At 43.4% G+C, this 15,583-nt stretch overlaps 1 protein-coding gene across 2 annotated transcripts in view; it reads right to left on the minus strand.

The window, feature by feature from the left end:
* Window positions 1–2,593: 2,593 nt before the first annotated feature.
* LOC142982609 (uncharacterized) overlaps window positions 2,594–15,583 on the minus strand; it is a 172,944-nt gene continuing 159,954 nt past the window's right edge. For both annotated transcript variants that reach the window (XM_076129193.1, XM_076129192.1), the window contains exons 7-11: window positions 13,791–13,963; window positions 12,624–12,881; window positions 12,453–12,544; window positions 12,016–12,193; window positions 2,594–8,581 (exon numbers count right to left, since the gene is read on the minus strand). In XM_076129193.1, the coding sequence (XP_075985308.1) occupies window positions 8,223–8,581; window positions 12,016–12,193; window positions 12,453–12,544; window positions 12,624–12,881; window positions 13,791–13,963 (1,060 nt within the window). In that variant the 3' untranslated portion in view covers window positions 2,594–8,222. The remainder of the gene's footprint in view (window positions 8,582–12,015; window positions 12,194–12,452; window positions 12,545–12,623; window positions 12,882–13,790; window positions 13,964–15,583) is intronic.

A 15,583-nucleotide genomic window follows, 5' to 3' on the forward strand; every position in this document is an offset into this window, starting at 1 on the left:
TCAGGGAGATGTTATAAGGTTTCAGGGAGATGTTATAAGGTTTCAGGAGGTAATTATAAGATTTCAGGGAGTTTTTATGTTATTTTAGGGAAATCGAATAAGATTTCAGGGAGGTGGTATAAGATTTCAGGGAGATGTTATAAGGTTTCAGGGAGGTGGAATAAGATTTCAGGGAGATGTTATAAGGTTTCAGGGAGATGTTATAAGGTTTCAGGGAGGTGGAATAAGGTTTCAGGGGGTTATTATAAGATTTCAGGGAGTTTTTATGTTATTTTAGGGAAATCGAATAAGATTTCAGGGAGGTGGTATAAGATTTCAGGGAGATGTTATAAGGTTTCAGGGAGATGGAATAAGATTTCAGGGAGATGTTATAAGGTTTCAGGGAGATGTTATAAGGTTTTAGGGAGATGTTATAAGGTTTCAGGGAGATGTTATAAGGTTTCAGGGAGGTGGAATAAGATTTCAGGGAGATGTTATAAGGTTTCAGGGAGATGTTATAAGGTTTCAGGGAGATGTTATAAGGTTTCAGGGAGATGTTATAAGGTTTCAGGGAGATGTTATAAGGTTTCAGGGAGATGTTATAAGGTTTCAGGGAGATGTTATAAGGTTTCAGGGAGATGTTATAAGGTTTCAGGGAGATGTTATAAGGTTTCAGGGGGGTGTTATAAGATTTCAGGGAGGTGGAATAAGATTGCAGGGAGATGTTATAAGGTTTCAGGGTGATGTTATAAGGTTCCAGAGAGATGTTATAAGGTTTTAGGGAGATGTTATAAGGTTTCAGGGGAGTGTTATAAGACTTCAGGGAGTCATACTATCATTTCAGGGAGATGTTATAAGGTTTCAGGGGAGTATTATGTAATTTCAGGAAGTTATTATGTAATTTCAGGGAGTTATAATATCATTTTAGGGAGATGAAATAAGATATCAGGGATATGTTACAGGATTTCAGGAAGTTAATACATATGTAATTTCAAGCAGATGTAATAAGGTTTCAGGGAGATGCTATATAAATACTAAATGTGTCTGTTCACATAGTTCTCTTCATTAATTCATTTCGTTCATTTCGTTCATTTCGTTCATTTCGTTCATTTCGTTCATTTCACGGGTACGGGGATACGAATACGGATATGGATACGGATACGGATACGGATACGGATACGGATTTGTATTAACATATTGATTCGGATACGGATTCGGAAACGGCTCTGAGTTGGGATTCGGTTTTGGATCCATTTACAGTTTTGGAAATGGGTTTTGGTACGGATTCTGATTCAGACTCGTTTGGGTTTCAAATTATGACTCGAATAAAAGTAATTTCATTCGTTTGGTTCGTTTCGTTTATTTCGTTCATTTCATTCATTCAATTTATGCATTCATTTCATTCATTCATTTCATTCATTCATTTCATTCATTCATTTCATTCATTCATTTCATTCATTCATTTCATTCATTCATTTCATTCATTCATTTCATTCATTCATTTCATTCATTCATTTCATTCATTCATTTCATTCATTCATTTCATTCATTCATTTCATTCATTCATTTCATTCATTCATTTCATTCATTCATTTCATTCATTCATTTCATTCATTCATTTCATTCATTCATTTCATTCATTCATTTCATTCATTCATTTCATTCATTCATTTCATTCATTCATTTCATTCATTCATTCATTTCATTCATTCATTTCATTCATTCATTTCATTCATTCATTTCATTCATTCATTTCATTCATTCATTTCATTCATTCATTTCATTCATTCATTCATTTCATTCATTCATTTCATTCATTCATTTCATTCATTTCATTCATTTCATTCATTTCATTCATTTCATTCATTTCATTCATTTCATTCATTTCATTCATTTCATTCATTTCATTCATTTCATTCATTTCATTCATTTCATTCATTTCATTCATTTCATTCATTTCATTCATTTCATTCATTTCATTCATTTCATTCATTTCATTCATTTCATTCATTTCATTCATTTCATTCATTTCATTCATTTCATTCATTTCATTCATTTCATTCATTTCATTCATTTCATTCATTTCATTCATTTCATTCATTTCATTCATTTCATTCATTTCATTCATTTCATTCATTTCATTCATTTCATTCATTTCATTCATTTCATTCATTTCATTCATTTCATTCATTTCATTCATTTCATTCATTTCATTCATTTCATTCATTTCATTCATTTCATTCATTTCATTCATTTCATTCATTTCATTCATTTCATTCATTTCATTCATTTCATTCATTTCATTCATTTCATTCATTTCATTCATTTCATTCATTTCATTCATTTCATTCATTTCATTCATTTCATTCATTTCATTCATTTCATTCATTTCATTCATTTCATTCATTTCATTCATTTCATTCATTTCATTCATTTCATTCATTTCATTCATTTCATTCATTAGCTCATAACATTCATTTTTTTTTGTGCACATCGTTCATGTTGTTAAATTCCTTTATTTCGTTCCAGTCGTTCTTTCAATTATTTCGTTCACTTTGCTCATTTTTAAAGGGGCAAGGATTTATATGTGAAAATAAAACAGGCAAATATTTTTATATAATAAAACATCAGAATATATTTCGAAATTACATTTAACAACGGATAAATTATTATTAAGTACTGCACAATAATTGTAAACAATATCATTAATACAAATGAGAGAACAAAATTAACCATACAGTATGTCGTGTAAAGTGTTGCGCGTCCGCTCCCTGCTCTCAGCGCTCTCAGTGGTGTCGGCCGCAGCGCCGAGCGTCGAGCGCCGGGCGCCGGGCGCAGGGAGCGAGCGACGTGTAAACGGTACGTTTGATAATTTTGTGCGTAAAAACATTTTCAAAATCGTGTATATCAGATATGTAGTTAACATTATAATTCAAAATGATATTGAGATGAAACAGTCGATCGGCGAAGTATGAGTACACTGGGAATATGCGAATGTGTTACAACACGTTGCCGTGTACAGCCTGTACGGCTGCACCGGTGAGGGGTCTGCGCGAGTACATTACTACTTGGTACAGTAACGAGCGCTCGCGTCTGCCTGCCACGCGACACATACACACGCGACACACGCGACACACACGACACACTACACGTGGTCAGTGTCGCGTGTTGTACATTTGTGTGATAACAACAATATTATTGATAGTGGTGCGCCGTTCCTAATGTAATGAACATGATGTTTGTAGCAGACAGCGGCAGACAGCGGCAGACAGCGGCAGACAGAGCAACGCTACTGTTACTATATAATGATTGTGTACAATTTTCTCCAAAAAAATGACAATAATTTGTGCACAGTGACAGTTAAGTAATGATCAGTATGAATGTTCAGTAGTAGGTATTAAGTAAACATGACATCTACAATGATGTCAGTTACAATTAGCTATTTAGTTTTGTAAAAATATATAATTACTTATAAAAGTATATTTCACAGTTATTGTTGTAGTGATTGTGAATACATAAATGAATGTACAATGTACGTTGTACAATAATATTTTTACAAGACCAGATAGAATATTTTTATAAGATATAAGATAGTTTAATATAATATAACAACACATACATAAACGGTGAGTAGTAAACACACATAAAATGACGTATTCACACGGAGACATGAAGACATGGAGACATCGACACTATTATATAATATTTAACTAGTAAATATAAAAGTCTACAGTAAGCTACGCCTACTAAATCTATGAAACTATGGGCCTATCAAATATATAGATATATTGCTTAACGTGGTCCGATGGGATTATTATAATTAGGCGTGAACTTAGTTTAGGTTAATACGAGCTACAGCCGCGCGGCTCGCGTCCCGCGTGACGTCACACCTCGCCCTGCACTCGCGGCGGGACAGTGTGACGTCACGAGCGCGACGCGGCGCGGCGGCGGGTGAACACTTCCCGAAGCAAGCGAGGGAGGAGAGGAAACAGCAGTAGATTTAGTTCACACTAGTGTTATCGTTCCGCCCTGACCGCCCTGACCGCCCCGCTACGATGCTTCAAGTAGGTGAGCTCCAAGCTGTACTGACTCGCGGCTCGCAGCGCGATCACGATCACGGTCACCAGTTCACACAAAAGGATCAAAGTTATGTTGTTCGTTGCACGCATATATTGGGCAGTTCTTGTAACGCTCGGTAGAGGCGCTCTACAATAACTGTGAGAATGGATGAATGGATGATGGACGCGCGCTAAAACGCGATGACACGCGCTGACATGCGCTGACACGCAGGATCATCAGATAATGTTGTCGTTCACAGCGACATGGAGATGCATGAGATATTATAATGTCGTAGTAGTATTGTGAGCGCGTTATACATGTACTTATACTTATGCCCTACACGTGAGGCGTGAGATGACTGAGACTGAGGCGAGTGAGGCGAGTGAGGCGAGTGAGGCGATACGTGACAGTACAGCAGGAGGAATATGATGGGATGTAGCTCACGATACGTTATTGTCGGTTTCCTGCTTGCACTGCATGTACTCACGTGTACCCGCATGTACTAGCATGTACGCGCATGTACGGGTGACTCCGTCATGCGTCACTCGTCGTTATGTTGTGCACGTTAATAATCTCTTGACGTCAGTGACATCACTAATAATCAACATCATATTATAATGACTGATACTAAATCAATACACACTATGTATGTATATTAGGTATAATATTTTGTTCATATCAAACATTACTTGATAAATGGATGTTCCTGTATTAGCAGTTCCGGCTGCGCGAGTGTTTCATATAAAATCTACGTCATATAACAAACAGTAGGTACACTAGGTACGTACAGTGACGCACACGAGGTGACGGCAGACAGCGGCGACAGCAGACAGTGTCGACGGCGTCGTGCCGAGTCGTATCCGTCGTGTACATAGTTCACATAGTGTAACGCGTGACGATCACTAAACTCTACTGCTGATGGTCTGCTACACTACATGTAGCTCTAAATGTCTAGGCATGTCTAGGAGTGTCTAGGTCTAGGATGGGCCAGGATAGTCCAAGGGTGAAGCGAGATTGGTGTTTTGTTTGGACCCTGGGGTTTAATATACAATATAATATACTATAATATGTCTTAATTGGTGAACAGGACTCGTTAAAATACGTCCATAGTTAAACGAAGGTGCGAGTGCGTCGACTTGCCCCCTCGCTCGCAGTACACAGTTGGTATCGTTGCTCTGTCGCGCGGCTGTTACGTGTTGCATGCCGCATGTGACTACATATTATTATACGGTGACGAGTACCAAACTACGTTATGACCACAAGCTACCACCGCGAGGCAAGTGGGAGCCGGTCGAGGCGCCCGCACCGAACCACTAAAGTTACAATACTGAATTACAATTAAACATCGAGTAGAGAAGTTAAAAATACATCTATATTACGTTAAACCACTAATAATTCAATATGTACTAATATAATTTTATATAAACGTTCGTAGCTCACGTCCTCTATAAAATGAACACCACACTAAGAAAATAAGGCAAATGGGTTTCTCGGAGGGATCAAACAATTATGTTATTCCGAACATCAGGCACTCAAATTGAAACAATTACTTTGAAATCATTCGCTAAATTTAGCGCTCACGCGTCGACGCGCGACGCGGCGTCACTCGATGCGAGTCGACGCAACTTGACGCAAAGTGACGTCAGCGTCATGGACTGTACTCGCCCGTCGACGCGCCAGCGGGCACGACTAAGGCTAGGGGAAAACAATCGTGTACACTAGAGCGGGGCCGCTAATACTGCTACTACCGCGTACCGACTAAACACTCGAGGAACATATTTTAATTTCTCTTTTTGGCATTATATTTGTTGGATGGATTCGATATTAATCTTTCTCTTAGTTTCGGTGTTTGTGTTTGTATATTTGCTTAAAGTTGTTGTCACGTATTATCTTCCGCTTGAGTGCAACACAGGCATCGTCCAGCGTGGTCGATGTCAGTTGTCACGATAGTCAGCGTGTAGGTGGCAAGCTGTGTCACGTCGCGCGGCGCACGGCGCGCGTGTTCGCATGTACAAGCGTGTTGTCGCGTCGCACGTGCTCTGTTATGTCAGCAATGTTTAAGTAAAGATGGCACTACAATAACTGCTGGGTGTGTGTCCGACATGCCGCGTTACAAACTAATTCGTTTCGTTTGTTTAATTAGTGTCGGTGGACCCAAGTATTGTGTTGATACGAGTACGACTTGTGTCTCATGTCTGCGACTATTATCTACTAAGATACATATTCATATACCTACAAAGCAATGTCAATGTCTTCAATCAACATCAAAGTCATTTAAAACGTCTCATTACTGTGTTCGTATTTTTAATTTTAATAAATGTATAAAAAAGCTTATATAAAATGACTGTACCGTTACAATACAACCGTAAATTAAATAAATCGTTTAAAACTGTAAATGCGATATTATAATAAATAAATATAATATCGTGGAATGTACACGACAGTCGATACGTGATTCACTAATAATACGTTCTTACATGTTCATTGTTAGTTATATGTATGTATGTATGTATTATAATCGATTACAAATAGTAAGTAAGTATTGTTGTGTGTCAGATAACTATCAGGTATCGGGTTACACTTAGTGGAAGAGTACACGCTCGCCGCTCATCGCTCGTCGCTGGAGCTCGGCTTCATATATTACATAATGCTATGACGATCACTATATGTCTGACGTTTGTCTAAATGTACAGCAAATATCATTCTTAAATATCTAACTATACGATCTCTAATAAACAAGCTCAAACTAAATCATAGTTTGCGATTTGAATATCAATCGATGACTTGTACGTATGACGCGTGGTTCAATGTGGCGCGCTGAGAGCGCTCAGTGGACGCGAGACACGCTGCTGCGCACCACTGTTCAGTACTGTGCACCGACACAGCGCGCAGCTCACACGCAACTCACACGCAGCGCGCACGCAGTCCGCACGCGGCTCACACGCGGCTACATACGGTACTACGCCTAGTTGGAGCACAAACACTAAGTTTGGGAGACACGCTGGGATCACATACAAGTACGTTAACACTATTCATTCGTTCTCTAATACTCGGTAAGTGTCGCGAGGTCGCGCTCAGTACGCGTCGCGTCTTACTGCTTTGCCCCGTCGCGTCGCGTCGCGTCGCGTCGCGTCGCGTCGCGTCGTACAAACCTATTCGTTTACGTTTATATTTAATTGAAAAAATCTCTAAAATATTTCTACCGTGTGACCGCTGCTTGATTTAGATCTGCAGTTTGCTCTGATAATAACATAGATGTGAATGGCGCTAATGCGCTGATATAATAATATGTTATGTATATTTATGACAACCATGTAACTCATTATAATATAATATACACTATGTTGAGTCTGTTGTAAGTCATATGATTGTAATTACCGGCACTATCTAAATCAAACAGCGGTCGTGACAATCTCATAAAACATTAAACATTTCTCTACCGTATTTAATTTCAGTCCGCCAACGATTCAGTTTTCTCTACGTTAATAAGTATATATCAAGTAAAAATGTATAATATGTTTGTTTATCGCCGGTCCGTCTACTTCCCGAAAGTATTTGTCCATTAGTTGAGTACATAGCGAGCGCTCTGGTCACAGACTTCACACTCGAGAGCTGTCGTACATGACTGTCGCGGTGTCACGGTGTCATGGTGTGCCGAGTGTCAAGTGTGAGGTGGACTGCAGGTTACGAAGTGTAGAACAATTAAACCAATTAAGAATGCTCGCTTACGTTGGTTTCATTATCCTAAGTAGTTTCGATGTATCACCAGTAGGTGGCGTCAGGCGTCACTTGAACGTAGGACGAGTGAGGCCACCTGACGGCGCGTCGTTCGTGTCACACGTGTTGCACGTGTTGCACGTGTCACGTAGTATAAAGCTACGGGAGTCACACAGAGTACGGGTGTCGCTAGGGAGGACGCTATGGGGCCGCTAATGGAGTTCTTACAGATAGTCGGTGGACTGCGTCGTTCCGATCGCCGCTCGTGAGCTACTGTCGGAGTGCCGAGATATTTCAGCGTTCGTTTCTATCTAAAAGATCATTTTATTACAACGGGAGGTCTCCGAAAGAAGCGTACTCGGCAGAGGTTGGAAGAGCGCGGTCCACGCGGGGAGCGGCGCCGCTCACGAGTAGTCGGCGGCGCAGTCGAAGAAGGGGAAGCAGGCGACGGAGTCGGCGGCCGAGTGCTAGAGCACGTGCAGGTTCTCGCACGACTTGGACTTGGAGTCGCGCGCCCACACGCGGCCCAGCAGGCCGCGCACCTTGACGCTGGCGGACAGGCGCGTGCGCTTGCGCGGCGTGCTGGCGGCCGAGGCGGCGGGCGCGGCGGCGGGCGGCGCGCGCTCGTCGGCGGCGGGCGCGGGCGGCGAGCGCGCGCGGCTGCGGTTCTTGCGCGAGCCGCTGCGCTTGCGCACGCGCTCGGCGTGCTGCTGCTTGAGCCGGATCTGCGTGAGCAGCCCCACCAGCAGCTCGTCCACGTTGTGGTTGATGCCCACCGACGTCTCGATGAACTTGCACTCGTACGACGTCGCCAAGCTCTTGCCCTCTGCAACCGCAATGTGTATTATGCACGCTATGTATGACCGAACGAGTTACTGTTAGGGCGATCGGTTACCTGCGACATCTGACCACGATGCTTCGATCTGAAGTGAGTATAGCAGTAGGATTATATTATTCTATGACACTTTATATGATCAGTTTTTCTTTATTAGGTATTTTATTCTAATATTTTTTTATACGTATATGTATGTATATACAGGGTGTAAACGACGGTTAACCGAAAACTTCAGTGTTAATTTTGTGACACTAAATGCGCGAAATTTACTTCAACCATTTTTCTCGGAAATGATTGGTTCCCGAGTTAGTCATTTTTGAGCATTCAATGTATAGTGAACAACGCGATATATCTCCGCGCATGCCTACGAGATTTCTGGCGGCGGCGGCGCGCTGAGCGACGACATGTCGCGACGCGTCGTAGGTATCAAAATCAAAATCAAATCATTTATTCATTTAGGTCAAATGTTGACACTTACGATAGTCGTTACAATTACTGAATCTACCACTAGCTCGGAAAGGGGGTAGAGCCTTATGAGAAGAGCTAGCGAGAAACTCACGGCCACTCTTTTCAATCGCCTAAAGTTTTACAATGTGGTTGATACAATAATTGATCATGCGAGGAGCTGCCAACAATCAGCGGTACGTACGCGTACCACCACGTCTATGCGCTCACTAGTATGTATTATTAGATAACAATCTCATGTATCGTTTATGGTAGGTATCGTAAGTACGCTCGTATGTTACAATAGCTCATAGTAAAATTGTAAGTAGGTAGATACCTACTTGGCTTACGTGAAATCAAACAATAATAGCAAAATGTAACCAATAATAAGAAAGTGCTAAAACGAATTGTTATCAATGTCTATCAACACGCAAATACCTGGTGTATGGCGAGAGTTTGAGTAGGTACCTTTGGATCCGGACGTACAGGTGCAGAGCACGCCGTGCACTTCCACGTGCTTCACCATACATAGCACATCAACATTTCTTCCTATTTACGAACACAACTGCACTTCGAAAACAATAACAACAAAAATAATAACAATAAAAACACTAACAACTCAAAACCGAAACAATAACAAGTAATAATAAACAACAGTTCACACACGACACGACGAATAGGACATAACGAACGACACCGGTGAAGAGCTTCCGTCTTCCGCGAGCGAATTGCTCGAACTATCAAAGAGAGCCGCCGGCGCGGGCGCCTCTCCGCTCACTCGCACCGCCCCTCGCCCGCGCCACCCGCTCCCTCCGCGCCGTCCGCGCGCGCGCCGCCGATTTGGTGACGAGCGATGAGTTAGGATCCCAGCGAGAGATTAGATTGAATAAAATATTGATGTGGCATTACTATTTTTACTTGTCACAGTTGTTACTCGTTGCATTGTAGTTTTATTCAAATACCGAATAACATTACAAACATTATTGATGTAAGTTTAAAATACCTACTTTGATATTTAATAACATAAAATCAGATTAAAGTAAATAAAATAAACACGAAACGTTTATTTAATTAAACCATAAAAAATGTAGGTACATAACAATGATAACAATCAATATCCATTAATATTCTTATCAGAGAAACTAACTTATCATAGTTCATAATTCCCGGAGAATTACTTAGCATCCATTTTGTCGCATCCCATCTATGTAACATCCACGCGCGGTCGCGGCGTCACACGTCACTACGGCCATCTTCTTTTCGAGTCCCACCGCGCTTGTATGAGGTATGAATGAGCGTGTAAATATCGAATAGAAATTTGCAAGAAGTAGAACAAATGGAACAAAGCGACAATACATGTTGTTTATTAGAGATTTTTATAGCGCTAAAGAATATCAATAGGATTTTTTGTCGTTCTGTATGTATTTGTACGTGTAATAATAAGATATCACACATTTTAAATCTTATGAATTTACCTTTTATCGGAGAGCGGGATAATTATGTCATTTTCATTTTTAACATAGAACAAATACTAAGTAACGCTGCATACTAGTGAGTGTGAGGCTGACAGCTGTGTGCGTAATCGTGTCTGTGTGGCGCGCGTAGGTACGCGGCGTGACGTCGACCGTCGCGGCCGCCGCCGGCGCGGTGTCGTTGGCCGCGCACAGCTGATAGCGAATTTATACGTTGTTTTAATCCATTGCTGTTTTTTGTGAAAAACAGTAATATGACGGATTTTTTTTCATATTCATGTTGCATTGCGTAGTATTAACGAAATAATACCAAAAAAAAATTTAAAAAACGCATGAAAAATCGGAAAAATCAAGAAAAAACCGATGAAAATTTTCAACGCCATAAGCACCAGAATCGTGTCTAAAGTCATTTTTTTTTCGTTTTCGGTAGGCTGTCATTTACACCCTGTATAAGGTTAGATAAAATTGAAAAAACGCTCCAAAACTCAAGTAGCAGCAGACGTAGCTGAAACGTAGCCGCTAAGCCGAAGTGGAAGTGCGCGGGCCACGTGTGTCGAGTGTCGGATGACTCATGGAACAATATAGCGACAAAGTGGACCCCGCACACTGGGAGACGGCGGCGAGGTACACCCCGTAAAAGATGGAGAGACGAGCTTGACACCTCCATGACTAGATGGAGTACAGTGGAAAAATAAGGGGGAGGCCGCCGCCCAGCAGTGCACGCGGGATGACACAGGCTTATAGTAATAATAATAGAAAAATCGAAAAACATGTATTTTCTCTTTTCTATGTGTTATTTGTACAGATGTTTATATTGAGTGACAGTTAGGTATTGTCTAGTAGTGAGTGTGAACAGAACACGTCACAGCGTTATGTCGTATCAAATGAAACTCTTCTTCTAATGTGTCTCACAAGGAGCATAGGAAGGACACACACGCGTATACACAGTGTGTCACGTGTCCGGGAGCACACACGACCAGCTGTTGATAACTGAGAGTCGCTCGCACCAGCTCCGCGGCGCAGAGAGCGTCCCTCCTCGCTAATTGGTGTGTGCACAGGATTGTACAGTATTCGAGGAATTTAATTAAAAACGCGCCGCTAACGAACATAATTGGCCTGATCTGGCTTTAATCATCACTTTGTTGTGTTCCTCCTGTGAAACGTCGGACGTTCACTCTCTCTCACAACACTCACAACACTCACAACACACTCGACAAGCTAACAATCTGACTCGTTCGTTTTGTGCTCGAGTTGTCGTGTGCCTTTCACGGAAAGTTAATTTATTAAACTTCGTTTGTAGACTAATTAAAACGAAATGTTTTGTAAAACGTTTAATTAAGTAACGTAGAGTATCTGCACATATAGATGTTGTGTCTGCGAATGAAATGTTTCCCAACTACATAAGTACGAAGAGATCGGAGGGAACGTGACGTGATGGGTGGCAGTGTGTGTAAGGGACGCGAGGGTGGTGGAGGGTGGTGGAGGTGTGGTGGAGGTGTGGTGGCTTACCGTCGGTGGGCACGGCGCGGGAGCGCGCCAGGTCGGCCTTGTTGCCCACGAGGATGACGGCGCGGCGCGCGGTGTGGCCCGCCGCCCACAGCGCCTGCAGCCGCCGCTCCGCCTCCGCGAAGCTGCCGCGCTCCGCCGTCGAGTACACCACGCAGTACCCGTGCGCGCACCCCTCCGACTGCAACACACACACACACACCGTCACACACACACTGATCACACGCTCACCAATGTTTGCACATTATTTAATTAAATAATTTATTGAAATGAGGAAACTTGTGAACCCTTTTCATTGGTCAGACGCTGGTCGTTGGTCAGCGACGCTGAGAAGGGTTGAAATACTTCACATTGAAATTAGTTAAATAAATAAACTGAAGAGGTCATGAAGTTAATGTATAGTCAATTGATATATGTTACAGTAAGAGTGTTAGACTTACGACGACGTGGTCGGGCGGCGCGTCCAGGAACGTGATCTCGGACTCCTCGCCCGCCAGCAGCACGCACACGGAGCGCTCGCCGGACTCGTCGTCTGAAACGTGCAACATGTGGTCACTGCGCGTCGCTCGCACACGTGTAGCAAGTACAGCGAGTAGGGAGCGGTGCGGTACCGATGCTGGTGTCGTAGGCGTGCAGGTACTCGGAGGTCATGAACTGGCCCACGAGGCTGGACTTGCCGACGCCGGGCGCGCCCAGCACCAGCACGCGGTAGGCGCTGAGGCCGGCGGAGGAGTCGCGCGACGAGGCCAGCGAGCAGGGCGCCGAGGCGCGCGTGCCCGCCTCCGTGCTCGACGCGCTCGACGCCACCGACGTGTTGGAGCGCGAGCGCCGCGACCGCAGCGAGTCGCCGCGGTTCACCACGCCCTTGCCTGCACCACACACGTACAACATACAACACACGTCCACCATCGGAGAGGTGACTTGACTTGAACAATGCTGTAGTTGAAATAAAAACTACCATGTAAATAGCGAACGAGCACAGCATAAAAGTGTATTGTTTCACAAACATTGAGAGAAGTACTCGCTCGCACTCAGAGCGGTGCCGCGCCGCCACGAGACCACGAGTGATTGTGTAGAGCTACATAATTGTAACGCCGCTGCTATTATACAAATTGCTGTACAATATTTTAGTGCTACAAATTGTTTTTTCAACTATAAAGGACCAAATTGTAAAAAGTATGTATGTTTAGGCGTATTACTAGTTATTACATTGCATTACGTGGACTTTTTCATGTCACTAGCACCCAGTATTAGAGAGTATTATACAGTTCAGCAAATACAGCATCACAGTCTGCTATTAAGTATCTTGTAAATTAAGATGGTGCATAGTGTGTAGTGTACGTATTGACAGGGTTCAGGGTACAGGATATGGAAGAGGCCGTCGCCCGGCAGTGGGCCGATATTAGTTAGTTAGTATAACAGTAATAAGCGCGTATATGATGTACATTGTAGTGGCATATAGTCGGTTGGGTCGTTAAGTTTTCTGTCGCCTGTGTGAGGCGTTGATCGAGTGTTGCTTATATATCAAAATAATTAACAAGTAAGTTTGTGTCGCTCGTCGCTCGGCGATCCGCAGACAGGGCCCAAACTGAGACGGACCTGTTTAAATATTGACACAGTTCGCGTGAAGAAACATCACAGATAAGCCTAGTAGCGACCACCGCCACTCCGCTACCTACCTATTTACCGGAGGACAGGAACGTAAATGAATAAGTAATTATAGCGAGAGCTAAGGAGAGGTGAAGGTGCGGGGGAGGGGGGGGGGGGGCGTCACTGACCGGTGATGCTGAAGTGTCGCAGGCGGTAGTACTCCTCCTCGACGCCGGTGTTGGGCATGGAGGCGACGCGCGCGCGCTGCTGCGGCAGCCCCAGCAGCTGGCGCTCGCCGGCGCCCGCGCGCGACCGCGCCGCCTTCACCGACTGCGAGCGCGAGTGGTGCGGGCTGCCGTACCTGCGCACACACACACACACGCGATATAACGTAGTTACTAGTCAGTGCGAGCCGAGTGCAGTGACGAGGAGCACGTTACGTCGCGACAATACACGTATGTGACTAGCGTGCTGTGAACATGTGACAATTATATTCCTAATTAAAACTGTTTATTTAATAATGAAACGGTAACTGGTTCCAACACAAAGCGTTTAAGCGTTTATTGGCTGAGTAATGAATGAATGTGTCGTTGATCAGTCTCCAGTGCCGCACGTGTGCGGCGCCGCGCGGGCCCGCGGCTGCCGGCGATACAATAAACATTGAAAGAAAAATAATAATAAAGGAATTAAACATAAATAAAATTAAAATAAGGCATCATAAAATATCTCCGCATCGCCGTCCTCGGGTAACATTGAAAGTAATTAAAACATCGATAAAGTGTGGAACATAATGACACGCGCTGAACGAGGCGCGACTGCCTTATTTGTTGTTTAACCGTTATTACAAGTACTCGTAATGTTCCTAACACAATACACTTACTGTGAGCGAGTACTGAGCAGTAATGACCGCCGCGGGCACCGAACCCGCGCACAATCAAACTTGTTTATTTGATTGTCGCGGGGTGGGTGAGTCGGTGAGTCATTGTGGGAGGCGCTGTAATTGTTTCGGTGAGTGCTGATTCGTAATATAACAGTGAGGTTCATTGTGCTATTAACAGTGGTATCTCGATCGGCCGCCATCGCGCCGAGCACCGGGCGACGAGCACCGCGCGGCGGCGGCGGCCAGCTGTAAACAATCTCAGCGACACGGACGCGGACGGCGTCAATTAACTTCAGTCGATCGAGTCCCATTCACTTTGCTTCCTTTTTTGTTTTTCAAATAATATGCACAGTGAATACTTAATAAAGAACATTAAAATAGAATATTAATTTTCTCACAGGAATATTTTGGCGTATACTCCGCTAACGCTGAAACATCTTAACGTAAAGAAGTCAGTTAATTTGTGAAGCTATTGATAAGGTAATAAGGCACTTTAACTACAAAAGTGAAATTACTTTGAAAATCCCACAGTGGGCTCCAATATGAAATAAGTAGGATTAACAAATGTTAATAATGAACTGTGGCCTAATGTTGACCACCGCCCGAAGAATGAATGTGACAACAGAACAATAGTGTGTGTTGAGCAGCTCCCCGCCACACAGACACACAGACACTCAGACACTCGACACAAATGAGCTACAACGGTCAGCGCTCTGTGAGAGATGTGAGAGCTGTGAGAGGGATACACTGGGAGTAATCCTCTTATGAAAAATGAATACGCGCCCTGTAGCTGTGGCCACGACAGGACAACAGCGGACAGTAGCGGACAGTAGCGGTGGAACAATGGCGACGACAATGGACACTAATACGGCTAATACCGCTAATGCCGGTAATAACACCGGTATTACCGTCGTGTGATGACGCGGCGCACAATTACGTGGACAATGTAAATGAACGCCGCGTCACACACACACAACGTACACGCAGTACACGCAGTACTCGAGCAAGCTATCTCGTACGCGTCACAGGACACGCACTGCTAACAGTCATGTCCGCGCGACTCTGTTCTATTGTAACGTCGTATGATTTGAAACGCTAAAG

Source organism: Anticarsia gemmatalis, chromosome 22 (genome assembly GCF_050436995.1).
Source record: "Anticarsia gemmatalis isolate Benzon Research Colony breed Stoneville strain chromosome 22, ilAntGemm2 primary, whole genome shotgun sequence".
Classification (NCBI taxonomy): Eukaryota; Metazoa; Arthropoda; class Insecta; order Lepidoptera; family Erebidae; genus Anticarsia; species Anticarsia gemmatalis.